Source organism: Balaenoptera physalus (assembly GCF_965194825.1).
Source record: "Balaenoptera physalus genome assembly, chromosome: 13".
NCBI classification, from domain to species: Eukaryota; Metazoa; Chordata; class Mammalia; order Artiodactyla; family Balaenopteridae; genus Balaenoptera; species Balaenoptera physalus.
In genome coordinates this window covers 86,676,220-86,701,030 of record NC_138892.1, presented here as the reverse complement: position 1 = coordinate 86,701,030, position 24,811 = coordinate 86,676,220, and the positions used below count along the sequence as shown (strand labels likewise).

General features: G+C 39.9%; 1 protein-coding gene and 1 long non-coding RNA gene across 2 annotated transcripts in view; one reads left to right on the top strand and one right to left on the bottom strand.

Moving 5' to 3' along the window:
• Window positions 1–169: 169 nt before the first annotated feature.
• On the bottom strand, window positions 170–23,083 carry LOC309640713. Its single transcript, XR_014252344.1, has 3 exons — window positions 13,680–23,083; window positions 3,817–3,933; window positions 170–1,312 (listed from the first exon to the last, which is right to left on the bottom strand). It is a non-coding gene; the product is annotated as an uncharacterized lncRNA (long non-coding RNA).
• Window positions 12,851–24,811, top strand: part of SSPN (sarcospan) — a 40,840-nt gene continuing 28,879 nt past the window's right edge. Inside the window, exon 1 of the mRNA XM_082419876.1 lies at window positions 12,851–13,598. Coding sequence (XP_082276002.1) covers window positions 13,320–13,598 — 279 coding nt within the window. The 5' untranslated portion in view covers window positions 12,851–13,319. The remainder of the gene's footprint in view (window positions 13,599–24,811) is intronic.

The window sequence follows — 24,811 nt, the reverse complement described above, 5'->3', positions numbered from 1 at the left end:
TTCTCTTACACTGCACAGAATCTCATGCAAGTTTTACTTTTGCTTAATGAGGATCTATTTTCTTTCTCACTTTGGTCATATCAGTAAAAAACTGTGATCTTTGTGAAAATCTTTTTCCTTTCCTAGACTTTAATACTCATTCCACCCCCCCCCCCTTTTTATCCAAAGAAGCTGTTCTCATTATAGTTGGGGCAACTTTAATTTTATCCACTTCTCTGTTTATCCGAATTCTGTGTTACCTTCTGTTTGAAGACATGATAGCAGCAAAAATTATGTTGTAAAACAAAAGTTATTATTTAAGACCAAAGTCCTACTCCAACATTCTTATTATTGGAGGGAGATTGGTCAACAATGGTAGCCCTCTTGTCCTGTCTTATTGTTATAATTTTTTTCCCCAATGGTGGCTTAAAAAAGGGGTATGGTGAAAATGCATTTAAAAAAAAACCCTACAGTTTCTTTTGGTTCTACAGGACAGTTTACACAAGCCAATTAGGGAGGCAATCTGGCAGTCTTATCTAAAAATGCACAGTTGTGAAAACAGAGGCACCAATTAATTACAGATCAAAGTTTAGCTTTTTTTTTTGGTAAGGTGATCTGAGCCAAATTTTTCCAGTGAGATACTGACCTGAAGGAAACTAATAACTAAACCTGGCACACTGATGCCCCTCATTGGAACAATATATAAGTGGAGGGTACATTGTGCAACTTAGAAATCAAAGACTGAGGGTTTTTTTTGTTTGTTTTTTTAACATCTTTATTGGAGTATAATTGCTTTACAATGGTGTGTTAGTTTCTGCTTTATAACAAAGTGAGTCAGTTATACATATACATATGTTCCCATATCTCTTCCCTCTTGCATCTCCCTCCCTCCCACCCTCCCTATCCCACCCCTCTAGGTGGTCACAAAGCACCGAGCTGATCTCCCTGTGCTATGCGGTTGCTTCCCACTAGCTATCTATTTTACGAATTTTAAGAACCAGAACTTATATGTAGAAATCGTGTCTCTTTCGAAGTAGTCACTTTGGAAGGCATTCCATTCACACGGTGTTACTGTTGCTCTAAGTATTTTTGTCAATTATGTTTATAGAATTGTGGTACATTATTTGTAATGCTCTCTATGGAAGCTAATAGCATTCTTGAAGGATGGATTTAACTTTTGGGACAATCAACAGTTGTTTGGAGGTGAGTAAAGCATGTGGCAGCATGGGAGGACTCGAGCACTGAGAAGGGGCTCTCCTGATTTTGAGTCCCAGCACTGCCATCAACTAGTAGTGAGTCCGTGGGCAAGTGGCACGACTGCTCGGAGGCTCATCTGTGAAAATGAGGAAGAAGAACCATTCATTCATTCATTCATCAGAGGCTAATCGAGCGTTCACTGGGGGTAGCAGATAATGGGAATGGAGGGACAAGGTGATTACCTCTGCCTTTACATTTCTGTCCCAAGCTGGTAATCAATCTTTAATAAAATAAAATTAGCAGGCTAGGTTTACACAAGCATTAAGTAATAAGGACGATTATCTTGGGCGGCTCTTAAATCATCTTTGATGAAATTTCCCAAAGAAAAATGCCAAGTGTTTGAGCAACTATAGCTTTACTAAATAAAAGTTTAACTTCTTTTAATTGACAAAGTTGAAGGACCCAGGTCATTTCAGATGCATTAGTTGGTGCCTGGATTGATTGATTCATTTCATTTGGAATAATGGCTTACAATCCTACCTCTGCATCAAGATTATCTATGGAGCCTTTGCAAAGTGCAGATGCTGTATGTCAACCCACTTCCTGAATTAGAGTTTCTACAGGAAGGTCTAGGTCACAGACATTTAAAAAGAGTATCATGGGTGATTCTGATACACAGTCAGGGATAAGAACCACTGGCTTATTATAATCCCTCATACTTTCAGAAATTTTTGCCTTTACCTTAGTATATTATACTTATCTCTTCTTTTCACAAACTTTCTTTTAAAAATATTCTTAGCAGCATCTCATTATTGAAACTAAATTCAATTAATATATGAAGACTCAATCCAGAGAGAATTTCTCAATCTACCAAGTATAATATCTTTTTAATTGAGCATCCATTATGTACCTAATTCTCCATTGTTTAGGTGACTCAAATAAATCTAAGACCCAATCTCTACTGAAGTTAGTTTCTTTTGAAAACTAAGGGTTTTGGGGGGTGTTTGGTTTGTTTTGTTTTGTGTTTTGTTTTGCTTACATCATAATATAATGTGCCCGTTCGAGGACAACAGAAAAATAGGAAGAAGAGGAAAACATTTTCCATGTCCCACTGCCCCCAAGCAACTGCTTTTAGCATCTTGATGAGTTTTTTCTAGGTGCTAGTTTCATTCTTATTAAACCTCAAGCAACTTCCTTCAATAAGCATTTCACATGCTTCCCCTACTCTCTCTAAACAGGATGCACAAGAAAATTAAGTTATTTTTTATTTAAAATATGGATTGTTTAGGCTTTTAGGAACAGAACAAAAAATAATGCATGACATTGAAAAAATGCCCTTTCCCCAAATCTGCATGGTGTACTACATGTTTATTACAGATTGCTTAGGGATAAAAAAATATGACTAAGTAAAAAAATAGATGTTGAAGAAAGTTGAAAATGATTGACAGGCATGGGGTTCATGAACTCCAGCAAGACCTTGGTTCTTCAGTCTTCGGGGGAGTTGAGAGAGGGCTATCCTCCTAGGGGCCAGCAATATGCTTGGGTATTGAGAGTCGGTCAGCTCCTCTCGCCTTGCCCTGGTCTGATTATACCTTTACTACCCTGAGGTGGAGGAGCAAAAAAGTGAAACTAGGAAGGTTTTTCTCCAAGGACTAGGCACAGGGAAGGAGCTGTTGGCTGGGTGACATGGCGCTGTAAGTCTGAAGCAGTAGGTCCAAGCTGACACACTCCAGAGTCACCCCATAGATAAAAACCCACAAGGCATGAATAATTACTCTGCTATGCCACATGTTTCCCAGGAATGCAGGCATATGACACTGATTGTGACACTCTCTAGTAGAGTCACGGTGCCTTCATGCCTTGCTGTACCTCACACACAATTCTGTCCTCGCACACGTAACACTTTATTACACTTCCCTGTTTATGTGTCTGTCTCCCTCCAGTTGAGTGTGGGCTCCTTGAGAGCAGGAACCTGCTGCCTTTTTACCATCAGTGCCTGCTGGCTTACTTGGCCATCTTAGGCACTCATTAAATGTTTATTGAATGAACTAAAGAAAGAATGCTGTACAGGCACTCACTCCTGAGAAAAAGGTACCAAGAAGAAATAAAATGATAAAGTTACAGTCAGTCTTTGACAAAGGAATGTTTCTTACTGCCTTAGGGGGTGGGGAGAGTGTTGAGCTTAGCTGGGAGTGTGTCCTGGGCAGGTTTTCAGAGTGGGACTTAATCACAGGGGTACATCCCAAAAGTACTAACTGCCTAGACCCCACCTAAAATATAACTAAGTCAGACATTAAAAACAAACACATGTATCAAATACTCTACAGGTGATTCTGACCTGCAACCCTGGCTTAAAAAGCAGTGCATACAAGTATCTGCTAACCTACTACTTAATTTTATGATTTAGGCTAGTAAAAGAGCAACAGAATTTCCAGGTATAATTAGCTAGTTGAGCATAATGCTCATAGAAATACACCTAAACTGAAAGTGGTGTGGATTATAAAATAACACTTGGCATTTCCTTATATGCTACATTGCAAAAGTATTGTAAATAGAAACTTTATAAAATATCTATCCTGCCCTACAATGGCTTCATATCTTCTGATACAATTTGACAGAAAAAAAAAAAAAACCACTCACCACTCACTTGTCACTCCTATATGGTTTTCTTAGACAACAGCAGGTCTATTGTTGCAGAGACGAGGATGCCCGTGGCAGTGCTGAGATTCACCTGGGCGGGAGCATCGGTCAGGGTACCTTCAGTTTCAAGGGATAGAAGTAATTAAACAAAAGGAGTATCTGTTGACTTGTTTATTTATTTAACCATTCAGAAAATACTGATTGAGCCCCTTGTGTAGGCCAAGAATGATAAGCTAGGATAATAGCTTAACAGTTACTGATTACTTATCCATGCTAGGAAATGTCCTCCATGTTTTCATGAACTACCGTATTTATATTTCATAGAGACCTTCTGAGATAAGTACTTTTAATAGTCACATTTCACAGATAGGAAATCAAGGCTTAGAGAGGTGAGGGAACATGTCCACATCATACAGCTGGTAAGAATTGGAGCCGGGACTGGAACTCAGGCGGACTGAGTCCGATGTTTGCACTCACTGATGCACTAAAAATGAGAGAGAGTTTATAGAAAAATGGTAGGAGGAAAAGAACACAGCCTATAAAGATTTGTCTTAGAGCCAAAGATGTCTTTAAAGGAGGTGATGACTGGATATGGAACCAAAGGCAGGGAGTTGTAAGTCTATGGAAACCTGCATATTATGAAAATGAAAAAAGATGTCAGTCTGGCTTGGAGTCAGACAGTGACTCACTTACTGTAAAGAGGAAGAGTAGTGGTCAGATTGAAAATCGTATAGTTTGCTTATAACACATAGGATATTTAAAATGACTTTATGGTGTTTTCAGTGTTATTATTTAGAAAACCTGGTTATAATTCATCCAAAGTGTCTCGGTTGAGTGATTCCTAAAGACAACTCTTAAAAGAAAAAGAAAAATGGACGAACAAAATATGCATTCAAGGATTTTAAAGATATATTGTTTATATCAGAAATATCTGAATCCAGATGAATCCTGTGTGTAACCTGTATGACTATTTAGGATCTATAAATATTTATTAAAGCCGTGCAATGCTCTTTGCACTGTGCTGGGTACTGTGGAAACAATGATGATTAAGAAAAGCAAGATGGGGCTTCCCTGGTGGCGCAGTGGTTGAGAATCTGCCTGCCAATGCAGGGGACACGGGTTCGAGCCCTGGTCTGGGAAGATCCCACGTGCCGCGGAGCAACTAGGCCCGTGAGCCACAATTACTGAGCCTGCGCGTCTGGAGCCTGTGCTCCGCAACAAGAGAGGCCGTGATAGTGAAGAGGCCCGCGCACCGCGATGAAGAGTGGCCCCCACTTGCCGCAACTGGAGAAGGCCCTCGCACAGAAACGAAGACCCAACACAACCATAAATAAATAAATAAATAATAAGATAAAAATTTAAAAAAAATTTATAAAAAAAAAAAAAAAGAAAAGCAAGACGTCTGTCCTCACGGTGCTTATGGTCCAGATTCTACACAGCATCTGTTCTCACTACCCTGGGACTCGGCAGGGATATCTGTGCACCAAGCACTTATGCCCTTGTGATATTGTGATTTATAACAAAAGATATATATTTGGTCTTTGTCCCCATTTCTGGCACAGACCTCCTAAAATCCTTGGAATTTCCTAAGTGAGTAAAGTGACAAAAGTGTCTTCTGTTATGCTAACGAGATGAGCTTTGGAACACACCTAAGGATGTGGGCTGGCCGCCAGGAGAACCAACCGCGTGATTAGAGGGTTGCAATTCTCAGTCCCACCCTCCAGACACCCAGGGAGGAGAGAGCCTCCACCCCAGGCTGAACCAATCACCAATGGTCATTGATTTAATCAATCATGCGTATGTAATGAAGCCTCCATAAAAACCAAAAACAAAAAACTGAATTCGGAGAGCTTCCAGGTTGGTGAACCAGAACACTTCCACATGCCACCGTGCACAGCCCCAAGCTCCATGAGGACAGAAGCTCCTTTGTTTGGGACCTTGCCCTATGTATCTCTTTCTCTGGCTGTTGATTCGTATCTGTTAACATCCTTTGTAATAAACAGGCAATTTAGTGAGTAAAATAGTTTCCTGAGTCCTAAGTTAAGCCCAAGGAAAGGGTTGCAGAAACCTCTGATTTATAACCAATGGGTCAGGAGCACAGATAACCATCTGGACTCGTGATTTATATCTGAAGTAGGGACAGTCTTGTGGCACCAAGCCCTCAACACCTAGAATCTGATGCTGTCTCTGGCTAGATAGTGTCAGAATTGAGTTGACTTGTAGGACACCCAGCTGGTGTTGGAGAACTGCTTGGTGGTGTGGGGAGAAAACCCACACATCGGAATTGAGAGCATAGCCCTAAACATGCATGTTTAACATATATGTTAACACGTTTAACGTGTATATTAGCACACATTTGCCCTTACCACGCATGACTGCTTATGCGTGCAATGTATTAATGCCATGTCTCTATGCAATAAAAATCCAACTCATCAAGATATATACAGTAAATTTGTGCAATTTTTGTGTGGTGTACCAATCATATCGCAATAAAGCTAAAAAATCCAAGTCATTCAGCTAAAATATAAATGGCAAGAGCAGAGAACTTAGAGCTTAGGTCTTGTAGCCTTCAAAAGGGATAGTGGGGGTAGGGGGAGATAAATTAGGAGTTTGGGATGAACATATACATACGATTGAATATAAAACAGATAAACAACAAGGACCTACTGTATAGCACAGGGAACTATAGTCAATATCCTGTAATAACCGTTAATGGAAAAGAATCTGAAGAAGAATATATATATATATACATACACATATATATATAATATATATATAAAACAGAATCACTTTGCTGTACACCTGAAACTAACAACATTGTAAATTAACTATACTTCAATTTTTAAAAATGGTTAAAAAAATGTAGCCTTGATCAAGTCACTTAACCACTGAAGAAATTTCGACTTCATAGGGTTTTGGTTAGATTTAGAGAGTAATAATTTGAGTACTTTGTAACCTATAAAATATATGTATGTATGTGTATATATATATACATATACAAATACACATTCCAGACATCATTATTAGTGTAATTTACAGAAAATCATGTTTTTGTTATTTTAGAGAAATTTTTCAGAAAATGATATAGTTTCATTAAATCTATACTTATGAGATATAGCAATAAAATGTGCTGTGGGATAGGCTATGGAAGTAGACTGGCTCTGTATCTAAAATCTGCATCATTTAGGAGAATGCTGGTACTATATTTGTTGTGTATACATCCTAGAGGAGGCCAGAAAATTCCCTCAACTGCCTTCCTCACACACCTGCAAACTTAACTGTGTTTTATCTTATCTTACATTCTTTCCTTCTATCTCAGCCTGTGAAGGGACTTTCCTTCTGACTAATTCTCCCACCTCAAGGAATTTATCTGATCAATTGTCCAAAAAAAGAGAGGCACACTTTTCCTCAACTTTATATTATCCCTTTAGCTATAGCTTTTCTTCTTTCTTTCCCTTCACAACTAAGCTTTTCCATAGACAATTTTCTCCCCCCTTCATCACCTCCCACTCACTCTTAAACTCACTGGAATCTTGAAACTCTATATGGATTGCTCTTGGCAAGGGCAACCAATGACCACCTTGCCACTAAAGTCTATGTACACTTTGTGTTTATCTTACTTGATTTCTCTGTGGAGTTCAAGGATAGGGTGAATTTGAGGTACATTTGGGATATTCAAATGGAGTTGTAAGTAGGTATTTACATTTTCAGATCTAGAGCTAAGGAAAGAAGTCTGGATTCCTTAGATTTTGGAGTCTTTGATGAAGCCATGGAACGTGTAGCATACATGCCCTTTCCCTATGCAATAAAAAATCCAATTCATCAAGATATATACATTAAATTTGTGCAATTTTTTGTATATCAGTCATATCTCAATGTGGTGATACCTAAATGTGGTGGTTTTAAAATATGCTTTTGATACTCTGATTCTTTTTTTTTAAAGGTTTATTGATTGATTGATTGCTATGTTGGGTCTTCGTTTCTGTGCTAGGGCTTTCTCTAGTTGCGGCAAGCGGGGGCCACTCTTCATCGCGGTGCGCGGGCCTCTCACTATCGCGGCCTCTCCTGTTGCGGAGCACAGGCTCCAGACGCGCAGGCTCAGTAGTTGTGGCTCACGGGCCCAGTTGCTCCGCGACATGTGGGATCTTCCCAGACCAGGGCGCGAACCCGTGTCCCCTGCATTAGCAGGCAGGTTCTCAACCACTGCGCCACCAGGGAAGCCCTCTGATTCTTTAATACTCTTTCTTTCAATACACGGATCTTAATTCTTTTCCCCTTGAACGTGGGCTGGATTTAGTGACTCGCTTCTAAAGAATAGAGTGTGGCTCAAGTGTTGCTAAGTGACTTCTGAGGCTGCGTCATTAAAAGGATAGCTTTTGTCTTGTTCTCTCAATCTCTGAATCTCTTGTTCCTGTTGAAGTCAGCCATCATGTTGTGAGAACACTCAAACAACCCTATGGAGAGGCCAATGCACGGAGAGGCCACATGGAAAGGAGCCAGCCTACCAGCCAGATGAGTGAGCCACCTTGAAAGCAAATCTTTCTGCCTCAGTCAAAACTTCAGATGGTTCCAGGCCCCAGTCTTTAAGTCTTTCAGCTGAGACCCCAGAAAATGTGAAGAAACAAATGATCCCTGCTATACCCTATTTGAATATCTGACCCACAGAAATTATGAAATAATAAAGAACTACTGTTATTCCAAACCACTAAGCTTTGGGTGATTTATTATGCAGCAATAGATAATTACTACAGAGGAATCAGAATGGCAGGAGAGAAATGAAGAGAGTTTAGTAAGATAATTTAGATTAAAAAAAAAGAAACTTTACTTTTTCTATTGTTAATAACTGATGGATATACAATGACGTCCTGTATTTCTCCTCTTCTTACATTTCAAAAATTGAGATATCGTTACAAAGAATAATAGGCACAGATCTTAAGTGTTGTTCAATGAGTCTTTCACAGTGGTTTATACCACGTAACCACCACCCAAACCAAGATACATAAGACTTCCATCACCCCAGAGAATCCCGTCTTGCTCCTTTCTGGTCAATTCTCTCATCCCAACTCTACAACCTCTTTTTAAATTCAGTTATCATAGATTTTTACCTTTTTATTTTTATTTTTACATAAATGGAATTATGCAGTATTTATTTTTTGTGTCTAATTTCTTTCACTCATTCAAGTCATTGACTGTATCAATGGTTCATTCCTTCTTATTAGCAAGTAGTATTCCCTGTATGAATATACCACAATTTTTAATCCATTCTTCTCCCTATATTTCTTAATTATAATAAGTTTGGTTATTTCTACCTTATCATATGCAGTGCACACATCGAAATTATATAGACAAAAATACATGTACAAATTGCGTGTAGAAAAATTTGATATTATAAATAACATCATATAAATAGGTGGAATGCATTAGGAAAGGATTCCTAGTTAGCATTGCTATGGACACTCTATAGAATGAGAAAGTTATAAGCCCTATGTGAACCACAGAGAGTACACTGCACATATGACATTTAACTTGAAAAGACAAACTGCTATACAAAGATCATAAATGGGTCAATTCTTTGGAGAAAAACTTGAGCCAAAAGAAATATTTGGAACTAATGATATATAAATAAAGAAAATACAAAAAAATTAGATTTTCTTTTATTTGTTGTACACACATGCATGTCAGCAATATCCCTAGAGTTATTTTAGATATGGAGACCAATGGTGCTTGCATATCATAAATGAGTTCTCAATTGTTCTCTGTAGAATATTTGATACTTCCTTAAATCAAATCTAATTGAACATTTAAAATATATGTCATTACATATTAAAGAGACTTGACACAGACCTTGAAACTGTAATAATTTTTCCTATGAAATCTTTTTTGTTCTTGGTGAATCTAAGATCATGTGTTCAAAAATAAGTTGGTTTAGAGATTATTTCTAGTCGTATTTCCTAAGGACATCTTGTTAATGACACTAATTTTTTTCCCCAGTTCTGAATTTCTGAAGCATAAATACGTCCAAATAATGTTGAATTTGAAATGCAGCAAACACAGAAATACTAAGCTTATTTTTGTTATTTTCCTCACAGGATCAAAATAATCTCAAACCTTTTATTAACTACTCTCCTATAATTTCTAAGTTACCATCTCTGTCAGTTTTGAGTTATGGGAGCAGCCAGTAGAGTATCTGAAAACACTTTGTTTCTACTTTGCCTTTTTTCCCAGTAATATAAATATCTGAAGAGGTTATTGCTTAACCTATAAAACAGAGACATTGTAACTTATGAATACTAAAAAAATCCTGTTCATTTCTGTTAAACTATGTGGTGAGCTGGAAATGGTGATTTTTCTTGTGGAAAGGATATATTAAAGGAAGACCTTTTTTGTTGTTGTTTTTTAAGACCCTTTGATACCATTTTAGCCTTGATTACTCTTCATCACTAACCTTCTGACAGCTTCTGTCATCCTCTTCTTTGTTTCTACTTCCTCACATTAAGTAAGTGAAACTACCATCCTCATCACTATCACCTTGTGGTATTGCCAAAGACCAGGCCCCCTCGGACACAGATTCACGCATGTGGTTGGGAATCTGAGCAGGTGTAAGGCTCCCCATACTACTACTGCCTTCCTTTGCTGGAAGCTGAAAATTGTAATCAGACTAGAAGGATTACAATTTATCTGGGCTGTTGTTCACTGCTACTGGTTTCATTTGTAACTTGTCTCACCTAGGCAGTTAAAAGTAAGCCTTCATTACAAGAATTTATGTGCAACTGTAAGCCACACTAGTTCTGAAACTTAGAAGACAAACCTACAGGAATACCCTATTATTTTGTTTACCTATTCTAACTTAACATCTAATTTAAGATATTGAGGGAAAGGCTAAGAATATTTTATTCTTAACTAACTGACAGCCCAGCAGTATGGTCAGCAAATAGAGCTTGTATCTAGCTATAAATTATTAACAGAAATAACAGTCTCAGTCAACTATCACATACATTGTGGTGGTGGATCAAGATATTTTGTAAAGTACTCAAATACTCTTAGAGTCAAGGCTAATAGCTAATTCTGTGATAGATGAAGTACTACCTATGATCATTAAATTGTTTAAAATCACAAATGATTTAAATCAGTCCATCCACTTATTTGCCTACAAGAAGTAATTAACAAAACAGGTAATCCACAGGAGTTTACATTTGGTTCCCCTCACACATCCCTAACTAGGCGAGTGGCCCAATAATCTGGCTACTAAATGATTCTGCTACTCCATTTTTTCATTTTTAAAAGAAGAAGCTATAATTACAACGAGTAACTGTCAAGAATGTAAAGTACCTAGCATGTGCTTGTTACAGAACAGATAGATACTCAGTAACTGGTAGCTACATTATTCGTAAGAACAAATAATTACTTCCATGTACTCAGCTTCCTAAAAATGTTTTCTTGGTTTATGTAGAAAAACCAAGTATTGTTCTCTTTTTGTCATTTGGGTTGTTCTCAATCAGGCACAAGTCACATGGGTACCTTGATGGAACACCAGCTATTATTTGTTCTCACTAGAAATCCTAATGGTGTAATGGCCCCAAAGCTGACAATGACCTTTCCTCAGCCCCTCTGCTCCTCTCGTGAGAGTGAGCGCTGTTTCTACTGCTTCTAGGGGGAGTGCTGGGATGTGCAGTTTGGTTTCTGCTTTTTAAACTACTGCATTGGTTCCATGGACCATATTTTTCTCACTAATCCAGAAGGAAGGTATAAGGAAAACACTGAAGTTCATAAAATAAGAATATATTTTATACCTTCAAAGGTACCCAGGGAGAGCTGATGATGATTAGTTTCTAATTCTTTGGAGACAAAGCAGGGAGTTAGATTTTCTTTAAATTAGCTGATAGCAAACAATCTAGGAGTAGGCTTTATCCTAGCATCTTGGCAACATCATTTTTTTTTTTAAATAAAGCTTTCTGAATGCTAAAATGACCATACCAAAGTAGATATAAATACCCTAAAGTGATGGGATCATTTCTGAGTGGTTTCACTGAAATTTGCTCTAAGTGCTACTGAGGAGAGGTATGTGGGAATAAGAATAATCGGTTTTATTGATTTGTTCGGTGACTTTTGGCAGGGACCAAATCTACCTTGAGCATCCTTATTTTCTAGCACACTGTAGGTGCATTAAAAATATCTCAGACGTGGACTGAGTTAAATCCTCCACGTCCAAAGTGTGTAATAATCCCCGTAGGCACCGTTGTGGAGATTAGCGAAGACTGGCTAGGGACTTTATATAAACGATTAAAAGAGCTTTTAAAAACAAATAGGGTCCATCGACAGATGAATGGATAAAGAAGATGTGGCACATATACAAAATGGAATATTACTCAGCCATAAAAAAACGAAATTGAGTTATTTGTAGTGAGGTGGATGGACCTAGAGTCTGTCATACAGAGTGAAGTAAGTCAGAAAGAGAAAAACAAACACCGTATGCTAACACATATATATGGAATCGAAAAAAAAAAAGGTTCTGATGAACCTAGGGGCAGGACAGGAATAAAGACGCACACGTAGAGAATGGACTTGAGGACACGGGGAGGGGGAAGGATAAGCTGGGATGAAGTGAGAGAGTAACATTGACATATATACACTACCAAATGTAAAATAGATGCTTGTGGGAAGCAGCTGCATAGCACAAGGAGATCAGCTCCTTGCTTTGTGACCACCTAGGGGGGTGGGATAGGGAGGGTGGGAGGGAGACGCAAGAGGAAGGGGATATGGGGATATATGTATACATATAGCTGATTCACTTTGTTATACACCATTGTAAAGCAGTTATACTCCAATAAAGATGTTAAAAAAAAAAAATGTGAGAGAGTTCCCAATTAGCCCAGCATCTGTATAAATAGTAATTTCAAAAGCAAATACCTCAGTGGGAAAAATGCCTTGATTTGTCAGCAGGATTGCAGAATTTAAAAAGAAAGAGCCCATGCCTTTTTTGGAAAATAAAGAACAATTTAACTTCTGGAACTTCACAGCTTGGAGCCTAGCGACGCCTCTTTCGGATTAAATTTTCTACTAATTAAACTCAAATGACTTAAACATTCATCACCTTGCACTGCACCTCTCAGAAAACAAAAACAAAACCGAAAAAATCCTGGGGTTTGGAGTGGGAGACATACACCACACACACACACGCACACACACACACACACGGCCGCGTACACAGACGTGCGCGCACACATACACACACACGCGCGCGCACACGCAGCCTGTCTAAAGTGCGCTGGGGTTTAGGAGGCGCGGGGCCACCCTGCCTGAGCCGGCGGGCGCTGTGTCCCGCCCGGCGAGTTGGCAGTTGGCGACCCCCCTCGACTCCCCCGCCGCCGCGGGCTCCCCGTGGCCTTCGGAGGCTCGGCGAGTCGCTCCAAATGTTTGCCATATTTGTTCAGCCTCCGTAACTCGCCGAGCAGGGCCAGCGCGGCCCGCCCCGCGCCGCCCTCGCCGTCGCCCCCGCAGCCGCCATGGGCAGGGAGCGGCCGGGCCGCGGCGCGCGGAGCCAGGGGGGACCGCCGGCCGCCGACGCCGCGGGGCCCGAGGACATGGGGCCGAAGAGGGGCGCGGGGGCCCCCAAGGAGTGCGGGGAGGAGGAGGCCCGGACGTGCTGCGGCTGCCGGTTCCCGCTGCTGCTCGCGCTGCTGCAGCTGGCGCTGGGCGTCGCCGTGACCGTGGTGGGCTTTCTCATGGCCGGCATCAGCTCCTCCCTGCTAGTCAGAGACACTCCATTTTGGGCTGGGATCATTGTAAGCATCGAGTCTGTTTTGCCTGAGCGCGTTTGCCAGACAGGAATGCCACGCCGCATGGTCGAGTTACCACTAACCCACCTGCATGCGCCCTTCCCCGGCTCCACGCCTCTAACTCGCCCTCTGCTTGGTGACCGATGCCCGCCGCCCCGGGTCTGCTCGGGCCGGGCGCGGCGGGGCTCGTGCCCTTGTCCTGCTTGTGGCTCCGAACGCCTCCGCCTCCGACAGGCCTGACCCTCACGCGCTGGAGCTGGGGAGGCGAGGCACAGGCTGCTTACTTTGGTCACACTGAACAGCCTCAGTAACAACAGCAGATTCACTTCGGTTTTTTCCTTCTCCTCGCCCGCGGACCCCACCCTCGTCCCTGCAGAAGTAGCAAAAAAGTGAATAAGTTCATCCTGTAAAAGCAAGTTAGGAAAAATCCTGTACTTGGAGTGGCCACATTGGGTAGAATTGATTTTATTTTTTAAATCTGAGGTTCCGGTAGTAAGTTTATAAAACAGTGGTTGAAGGCAGGAAATGTGAATACAGCAAGCACAGCCTTAATCCACTGGAATCTAAAGTGGGATAAGCCCGGGGTGCTGGCCGTGGCAGGAGTCTTATTTGGGACTCTGCTAATGAATGTACTGGTCTAAGCAGAACACCGCTCAGCTGTTGTGAGTGAGTGTTTGGACACAGCATACTTGGCTTAATTAAACGGATTCTCTGATACGAAATGGGTGCCATTTATTGAGCACCTACTGTGGGCCTGTCCTGCTAGAGGCCTTAGACGTATTATTTCTAATCCCCACATCAGCCTTATGGGGTAGTTATTATCCTTCCATTTCTCAAATGGGAGAACCAAGGGCAAACCCACTGAAGGTCATGAGTTGGCAAAGTTGGCAAATCAACCAAGTTGATTCCTTTTAGCACCAGACTACATCTGCGTTTTCCTCACTGGGCCATGCTGCTTCCACGTTTAGTTTGTAATTTTATTATTATAGTGCCTCGGGCTTACTAAAATCTCTTTCACGTGCATTATTTCATTTGGTCCCTGAAACAACACTTTGAGGTGGGAACTGTTATTCATCTGTGGACACTAGGAAACAGGCTAAGAGAAGTTAAATGGCCTTCTCAAAGCCCAGAGGTGAAAAGTGGTGGAGTCAGGTGAGACCAGAATCGACACCTCTGGATCCTAGTCTCACATTGCATCATTACTGCTATTACTGACCACAAGAACTGTACCTTATAAAACAACCCTCAAAATAATTTTGGATCAGGGACAGATGTTAAAAACACCTGATTAAGTATGCATTGATGCAGGTATTTTCTATTTAAGATTATTCGAACTCCAAATTCTTGCAGAGTAATTTAAAACTTTTAATTTGTGTACTGAGAATTCCCATGAAATTATCATGATTGGAGTTTTCTAAATCAAGTGATTTTAAAAATAGCTTTTCACTAAGATATACTGGGTATTTTAGTCACTTCAACGACTGTTAACATACTCAGGGAAAAAAAATGTCTGTTCTTCAAGGCTAGGTGAATTCAAAGAAGAAAGGAACGAAACTTCTCATTCAGTGGTTTTGAATATCATTTACAAATGTGTTTTCTAACCTTTCTTTATTTCAACTTTAGAAAGTCCAGTACGAAAAAAGCAAATTAGGTGGGGAAAATTTGTCTTAATGTTTAAGACAGGAACGTACAAACCTTGCAGCTCTGAAATTTCATGAGCTCCTTGTAGGAGCAGCCCATGCTCCTAGTTGCCCTTGGAAGCTCCCTGGATATGGTGCAAAGAGCATTATCTGCAGCCAGTTCTCTGTTTTTTCCAGTTTTCTCAGTTATAATCTGGGATCCCCTCGAAGTTTTCTTGTAGTAAGATCTGTATTGATGATATCTGTAATCTTGTCTTTCAACAGAGAGCATATGCAGAGCAGAGCAGTTAGTGGGGATGGCCTGAGACAAGTGAGGAGGGGCCCTGAGGAGCCGGGCAAGGAAGATCTCATCCCAGCTGGGCCAGAGCTGCAGGCAGCTTGCCCCCGTCTCCCACAGACTCCGTGCTTGTTGTTCTCCTCAGGCTGTCTGTGGTTGGTCCTGGGGCGCTCTTCCAAGCTTTCAAGGAAGGGAAAAGGCAGGGAGGCCGGGTGGTGAAGTACAGAAGCGGAAACACTGCACCTGGTGTTGAGCTCCCGCCCGGCCATTATTCACTGAATAACTTGGGGCAAGTTACTTAACTTCTCTAGGCTTCTGTGTCTTCGTTGATGACATCAGAATGGTAATAATAATTCCTATCTCTTAGGGTTGTCCTGCGGAATAAATAAATGAATACATGTTCTAATACTTAGAACAGTGCTGGCTCACGGTAAGCGTTCAGGGAGTTCGCCCTTTTTCTTAGCGATGAGTGGAGCAGTCATTGGTAGTGGCGCTCTTCGAAGTAGCAGTGGCTCTATTTTATCTCTAGTCACGCAGAACAGTCACTTTGGACTTGCTGCATTTCCCAAACCAGTTTGAACCCTGAAGAAGCTATCAGTTCGGCCATCTCACCTTTCTCTGATGCCAGCCAAGTTACTGTTAGCAGTATCAGCGGTATAAGATGAGTCCAGTACTTTCTGAATCTTTCTGGAGGATTATAAAAATTAACTTGGGGGAAAAGGGCCTCCTCAGGGTCATTTTCCCTAGGGACGTGGAATGATTCTAGTCTGGTATATTCCCCAGGGAATACTGGAAAGTTTGCCCTATTTAGCAGACCTGTTAGACCAAAGCAGTACAGGTCAATCCCTGAGGCTGAGGCAGAGTCAAACCTGTTTCCGGAATTTACGCTGAATTCAAGCAGGGCCCCCAGACTGAGGCACCCGCCCCATCGACAGTTTGGCCTGCTTCACTCTTCTATTTCTGTTTATACTGGTTGCCTCTGATCATGTGACACCTACTTCATTTTACAAGGTTTGCTATCGCATTACTTTGGGATTTGGGTATCACCATTCCCATGATAGAATCTAGGTATATGGATAAATTCACTTAGGCAACTTCTTCTTGACCAATATCTGGGTGGCTTGATGAATATTCAGTGAAATTCTAGTTATAAAAAAAGCCATTGGTAATCTCCAATCAGAGATTTATGTCCAGAGGAATTTTAGAAAAACAAATAGGTTATTTCTTACCTACCTGTAAATATGACTCCTCTCACTCTCCATCAGAGACATGACTGAAGTCTTTTTATTTCAATTACAAAAGATTCCCGTAAAGGAAAAAAAAAAAAGAATGGAGCTGCTCTGGACACCACGTACCTGTAAAAGTGCCATTCTTCTCTCAAAATTCTTTCTACATGGCTTGAGGGTTGCAAGTCACTCCACAAGGACAACACAAAGTGAAACAGGGTCTTTGAGGATGAACTTGGCTAGGGGCAAGGGATCCTAGGAAACAGAAGTTTGCATTTTATTCTGTTAACGGCTTGAGTAGCTGGGTTGAATAGACATTCAAGTTTGCACATCATTCCAGAATTCTTATTGATGAAAAAATGTGTAAGGATTGAAGAAATCTAAGAACTTTGGGGCCTTTACTTACTTCTTACTCAAATTAATACAATTTTGGTTTAGGTGAAGCATAACATGTTTTGAACTTTGGCTTATTTTTTTCATTTGGCAACATTTGTTGGGGATGTCTGAGGAGCTAGGCATTGGTCTAAAAATAATGAATCATATACAAGGAGGAGATCTCCAGAGATCCTGATGGACATGTGGCCTTATCTTATCTGACAGTAATGAATACTTCCGATTAAAAAATTTAACCTACGCAAATATTTTTAAAGTCCATTTACCTTTCAAAGTGTTTCACTTATCGTGATTTATTTGCTTTGGCATCTCTATCTGAAGTCAATTTAAGAGCAAACTCTTGCTTCTCTTCCCCAATGGGGATGTTTAGTGTTTGTTAGTTTCTTGGCCCTTGTAGGGAATATTCCCATGGAAAGTGGGAATTTATTTGCCTTATTGTGCTTTGTTAGTTTTCCTCACTCTTGCTCCATTGCCTCCCATCCCCCATCCCCCTGGAATAAAATCCCTGAGATATATACTACAGTAATCACATTAGAACGTTTAAGGAAAGAGCTTAAAGGGAAGACTATTTCCTTTCCTTAATGTCATTCATAAAACTTATCATATGAATCTGTAATGATTAAGAGTACTGTCAAGAATTTCAATTACAGTTTTCATATGTTAACTTACTCTAAGGAATTCAAAATGCAGGTGTATTCAGACTTTTTAAATCTATTTTTAATCTTGACTTAATGGAAGGGAAAATTGGGTTGTTATTTATTTTAAAAAAGAATACACCCTGAAATTCACAAGTATATATATGACATATAGCAAGTAAGAAACAGATATTATTATTATCCGCAATTTATAAGTGGAGAGACTGCGACATGATGGTTTGCCTAAATGATTTGATCATGGTTATGGAGAAAAACTGGAAGTGAGAAAGATTTGGCACTGGGGTTTTGGATAGACCCTAAACAAGTCAAGAAGCAAAAAAATGATGTCAATTTTCCACATATGTGTATTGACATTTGAGAATTTAATCTGGAATTATATTTTTAGGAACACATTGCATAGTAGTACATTATTTTTCATATTGGGGCCTTAATATGCTTCCAAAACTTAATATTGCATCTCTAGTACCACTGGGAAATAATTTTGATTATAGCAACTGTCACAGGATAGTTAGGTACTGAGGAGTGATAATCCCATGGCCTAACTCAATCTCCACTGAGTACGTATAATAAGTAATGAGAGGATAATTATAGGTACATGAAGTTGTTGTAGTAAGTCTAGAAATGGAATGTAATTGGATTAATTTGGAAAAAAATTAATTTTAATAAGTGTATGAACACAAAAGGGAATATTCAAGAATTTGGTGACATGCTCTCTGAAAGAATTTTAGGAATACTGAATAAAGAATAAATAAAGTTAATAATAAAACAACAAAAAAAATTAAAAAAGAATAAGTAAAGTTGGAACAAAATCATTAGATGCTTAGAATCATTAGGAGAATGTATTTTCACTTCTATTGCTAGCTTCATACTAAGCCAGATATGCAAAGGCCAAGGGAATGCTTATACAATGAGGAAATTATCCCTGAACTTCCTTTCTCTTTTTAAAAAAGGAGGAGAAGCGACAGCTTCTGATATTTTTCAACCTGTATTATGGATGTATTCAATCCCTAGAAACTTTTAATATCGACAATTATCATTTTGGTTTTATTTTTTTATGGTAGAAAGAGTAGTGCATAGAATTCAGAGATAATCAAATAAAAAGTAAAGCAATTAATTCTCTTTAAGTATATTATGTGTCCATGGGGCCATTATTTATCCCTGACACATAGCAGTATCCAATGTGTTAAACCAAACTCTCTTCCATATTTGCCATTATTAGAGTTTCTGTTTGAACTTACATATATCCATTTTTAAACTATGGTTTGAGAAATAACATACAGTTGTATTTTCCAATATAGAAAAATTTAAGTTTATTGATAATGTTGAAAAGAAGTAAGAGGTGATAATAAGGAGTGTGTTATTACTCCATTGTGGGCCCTTGGGTTCCAGAAATATTCAGAACATGTTAACTTAGCATTATTGAGATATTTTATTTCATGTTATAAAATGACTGCAGGATCTAAAAAAGAAAGAAGTCACGTGACTTATTTTGCATTCCCCTAACTTGAATAAATTAGGACAAATCAGGATTGATGGGGCTGAATGCTAGATGCCAATATTACCATCCTTACCTTCTACAAAGAAAGCAATGGCATAGGTTTCCCTAATATTTGGTCCAGTAGTTTTATAGATTGCCATTATGATGTCCACTTTCAGTTTGGTCTGAGGAAATGGATATTTTCTGGACTTTTTCTTCCCATTAACCTTGTCCATGACATTTCTATTAAGGGTGTTCTTTAACTGGGTCCACTTGCCCGAGTTGTACCCTGAAGGGTTGGCATCAACATTAAAGGATACACACAAGATAATGTGAAGAGTTCAGTGTGCATATTTCTATGTTGCTGTAGGATAGGAATGGAATCTAGTCATTAAACTTTAATTAGATACCATTTCACTGCAAAGTACAGTTCATTTTTAGGACTTAAATCCTGGCAAACTAGAGAAATGCTGCTCAAAAGAGCCCATTAAAATCCAGGGTTGGATTCAAGTCTAGGTTTATTCAAGTCTAGGTTTATTACAATGAGTTCATAAGCTAAAGGTGATCTTCTTTTAAAAAATGGATGTTGGGAACAGTATTTGTAGCATAAACTATGTAAAAGCCTATTTCAGAGGCATGTCGTCTTTCAGATGGTTTGGATGCTACTTCAGATCTCAGTGTATTGAGATAAAATTTGGCAGGAGTAACTGTTAGATGACTGAGCGAGGCAGCTCACTTGATCACCCTGGTAGATTTTAAAATTCATATGTGTACGCTTCCACATACGGCAATAACTAAAATACATTTTCCTTTCTGTCTTAGCCTGCTCCAGTACGGTGGGTTCTGGTGAGGGGCTCTCTTCCTGGCTTGCAGATGACCACCTTCTCACTATGTGCTCACGTGGTCCTTCCTTGGTGCATGTGCCTGGAGAGAGGGAGGGATCTCACTCTCTTCCTCTACTTCTAAGGTCACCAGTCTTGTAGGATTAGGACCTCCCCCTTACAACCTCATTTAACCTTAATTACCTCCTAAAAGCCCTGTCTCCAAACACAGTCACATTGAGCGTTAAGGCTTTAACATATGAATTGGGGGCGGGTGTGCAAAATTCAATCCATAGCCTTTTCAGTGAGGAATATCAGTTTGTACAGCCACCTCAGTGATTCTTAAGTGTGTTTCTCAGCTTCTTCAGGAAGGCCCTGTGGCTTTCATGGAACAGCTAGAAGTCTGAATGTTTCTGATGAAGGTTCTGAACCAGTAAGCTGGCACTTGGCAGTGCAGCGGGGTGGCGTGGCTCAGTCTTATGCCAGTAGTGAAACATATGGAGGAGGGTGTTTTCAATGCATTCACGGATTGCTTCTTTTGTCAAATTTCAGTAAAAATAAAATCAAGTAGATGTAGCCGGTGCCTGCAATTCTAAGGGTAGCTTAGGCATTTCATTTGTTGCCTTAGCTTTAAGGCTTAGGACCCACCATTTAGTAAATCTCTGCCTTTCTTGGCTGCTCCGGGAGTGAGTCGCTATCAGGATCTAGCTACATGCCACCTTGGCCTCCGAGGCAAGAAAATGAGGGTGGCTGACTGAGCCCTGCTGGTGGCGGATGCTCAGATTTTCAGCAATTAGATGAGCCCTCTGGCCTCTGGGAGCGGTGATCTCAGGCCTGGTCTTTCTAGAACTCAAGGGAAGCCCGCTCTCAGGTCTTCTGTGTAATATGCAGCTGATGCTTTCATTTTTGATGATGATTCTGAAAATTAGATGAACACTCCTTGTTCTGTGGAATGGGTCAAAATAAAACCCTGAGGGTGCTGCCACCTGGGGCCTCATGCTGTCACAGCCTCCGGGACGAGCGTGCAGCTGCTGGTGGATCCTCCTTAGGTACACTGCCAGGGCTTCTCGTTTGATCCTGTTTGTCCAGCTTAAAAACCCTAAACATTCTAAGGGTCTCTGCTTTACTTTAACAAGTGCTGCACAAATCCAAACCATCCCAGAGGGGAAAACTAGAGAAGACCGAGTAGAACCATCCAATACGCCACCTTTTGGTCCAATCCGAGTCCAAAATGAGTAGCAAACAAAAGGCGAGGCCATGGTTCCAGATACATACTGGAATATCGCTGGTTTGGTTTTTGAGCATATTTAAAGTTGATGCTCTCTGATCTAAGGTTGCTAAGCAACGTGCACTGCCTAACACAGTCCTGAATGTGAGTGTTTCAGTGCTGTGTTTCCTTACTCTGGCAAAAGGCTGGTAAGTGCCTGCATGTTAGAAAGCAAATGGTTTGTTCACAAATAAGCATTCTCACGTTCTGCTGAAGAAGTTCGGTTGGGGCTGCTTCTGTTGTTGCACAAAATGAGCAACTCCCCCTGGCTGGGAGAGGCTGCAGAAACCTCGAGGATGCTGTTTTATCAGCATCCCACTCAACTGTTGTTGTGAAAGTGTTGGATTCAGCATTCACTGTAATGAGCCATTAAAATCCCATTAAGATAGGTTGTTATCAAGACCTCTCTCTTGTGTGGAAGATAATGACAGGTGAGGAGAAAAGAGGGGGACTTGCTAATGTGTTAACTAGACCCTAACTAGGGAGAGAAGTTTCGCTTTATTGCTAGGGAAAAACAGAACACTTACCAGCTTCCTTCTAAAGTATCAGGTGTGGCACACCTATCAGGCCATTACCTGCACCATTTAGCTGTGCCAGGAAAGCTATAAAAGGGGCCTTTTCCAAGATAAGGGAAACAGCATTTCAGCCTTCATCCTTTCTGTTGGAGGGTGGAGGTTGCTCAGCTATGGAGACGAACACAGGGCGACTATCCCGGTCTCAGGGAAGGGGTGGAGCTTCAGAGGCAGCAAGAGGGCAAACGAGGTCTCCGTAAGGTGGACACGCTTTATAACCAATGCAAAATCACTTCTCCATGACTGCATACTGATGAAGGACAGAATTCAACCATTTTAGTGCACATGTTCCACGTTCAGTAAGTTTATGCATGTCTCTCATGCGCTCGCTACTCAGATTCTGAAACAGAAGGATCAAACCCACGCAGGTTGGCTTTGTCGCATAATCTTTTCATGAACAAGTGGTTTGGGATGCCTATGAAAGGGTTTCCCTCTGAGTTAAGGGCTCTGAGACCAAACATAATTTTAAAAATGAACATAGGGTGACCGTAACTATTGTGTTCGAGAACCCTCGATAAATACTCATTCAGTCACCGAATCTAGTGCGTCACAAACTTTTCCACCTGGAGACCTCCCTGAAGCCTCGCTCCCCTTCTCCCCGTCCCCACACACACATCACAAAAAGCTCAGTGTCTAGCTAACCCATGTTGCCATGGAAGGGAAGAGAGGAAATGCGGGAGAGGCTGCAGGCTGCCTGGGGACACTAACCTCATGATGAAAAGGACAAAAAACTTTTTAAAGAAGTAATGTTACTATATATTACTTAATGTTCCATTATATCCTTTGTGTGTGTGTGTGTGGTTTTTTTTTTTTTTTTGGTAAAAAGTGCTCTTAATTAGAAAAGCCACTTGATAATATTTTTTAAAGATTGAACAGGATGGTTCTCTCATTTACGCTCCTGCTATAATTGAATTTATATTGATTTACTGTATAATTTCTATATACTGTACCATTTCATCAAATTCTATTTATTGTACTGTTTCAGATAGATGGACCCAGGCGTATTAACGTAGAATTATGTGCACAATCATTTCTGAAGTGGGACCTAATTTGAGAACCTACTTAATTATGCCTGAATCATAAAATTCAGCCTATCTCTATACCTCTGCAGTAGGCTAAATCCACATTTATAAAATTCCTTTCCCTTCTGAGGATTTGAAATTTTTTTTTTTTCTAAATGTCTTCTTTTTTTTTTTTAAAGGAATGCCTTTATTTTTAAAAATTATTTATTTATTTATTTATTTTTAGCTGAGTTGGGTCTTCGTTTCTGTGCAAGGGCTTTCTCTAGTTGCGGCAAGCGGGGGCCACTCTTCATCGCGGTGCGCGGGCCTCTCACTATCGCGGCCTCTGTTGTTGCGGAGCACAGGCTCCAGACGCGCAGGCTCAGTAGTTGTGGCTCACGGGCCCAGTTGCTCCGCAGAATGTGGGATCTTCCCAAACCAGGGCTCGAACCCGCGTCCTCTGCATTGGCAAGCAGACTCTCAACCACCACGCCACCAGGGAAGCCCCTGAAAATTTTTTAAGTGAAACAAATGAACTGTAGTAGTTTATTTTTCCCACAAATAGGTAGCACTTCTACCCCTCGTGTCAATTCATGAGAAATGCTGAAACAGAATTTTGTTTCTCTTATATTCTTTGAAAATGGATTATTTTGCAAAAGTAGGTACTTATAGAACCTATTGATGATTAGTTTCTGATAAGTTACCACAAGAGTGAGTTAGGTGGTTGATAAGCAACAGAACAGAAGCCTATCAACGAAAGAGTACCTACTTGTAAAACAGAAACCTTTCACATCTAGCCATTCTCCCTGTGTCTTTGCATATGCCAAGTGCGTTACCCCCAGGAGCTGTGTCTGGGAGAGGGGACACACACACACACACAACCAGCTACGATACAGTTGAAAAACCAAGTGTTAAGTTGGTGCTCTAAAGAAGGTGGCAGAGAGGAAGGTGTGATTCATCCTGTCCGGGCAGGATCAGAAAAGGCAAGGAGAGGGGGCCTGAAACTGCAGGAGGGGCTTCAACTTTGGAATAAAACACATGTGGGTAGAATCCCAGATCTACCATTTTCAAAAAATTTAGGTTATGATTTTTATTTTTATTTTTGTGTGAGTTTGAACAAGTATGGGCAATTCTATACAATCCTATGATTTTAATTATGAAAATTTCTAAGTCTATAATAGCATAGACAGAATAATAAAGCAGCCTCAGGTTCATCAGGTTTTAATATTTTTTCATAATTGTTTTCATTTTTTTAAGAAAGAAAACATTGCAATATATTGAAGTCACCTGTTTCCTTTCTTAATCATATTCTCCTATGCCATCCTCCTTCTCCAGAGGTATCTACTATCCTGAATTTGATATCTGTCATGCCTATGAATATTTTCATACTTTTTATATGTATATATCCATAACCAATAATTAATGTTTTCAATATTTTAAATTTTATATAAATGGTAGCATAATATCATTTTTTTCAATATTGTTTTTGAGATTTATTTATAATAGTTCATGGATATCATTCATTCATTTTTGCTATACTATATTTCATTATAAGAATATACAATTAATTTATTCATTCTCCTGTTGATGAAAATTTAGGTTGTTTTCAAAAGATTATTTTTTTCTTGCAATTACAAACAGTGATACAATGGACATTCTATTCCGTGGTTCTCTATGCATGTATTTCAAAGTTCTTAAAGGAATATTCCTAGGAATTGAATGATTGGGTCTTAAGATATAGGCATTTTCAACTTATTAGATATTGCCAAATCAGTACCACAAACCCAAAGTTGTACAAATCTACACTCCAGTAAGTCAGAATTTCCACTGATCTACATATATGCCAACTTTTTTTTTTAAAATTAATTAATTAATTTATTTATGGCTGT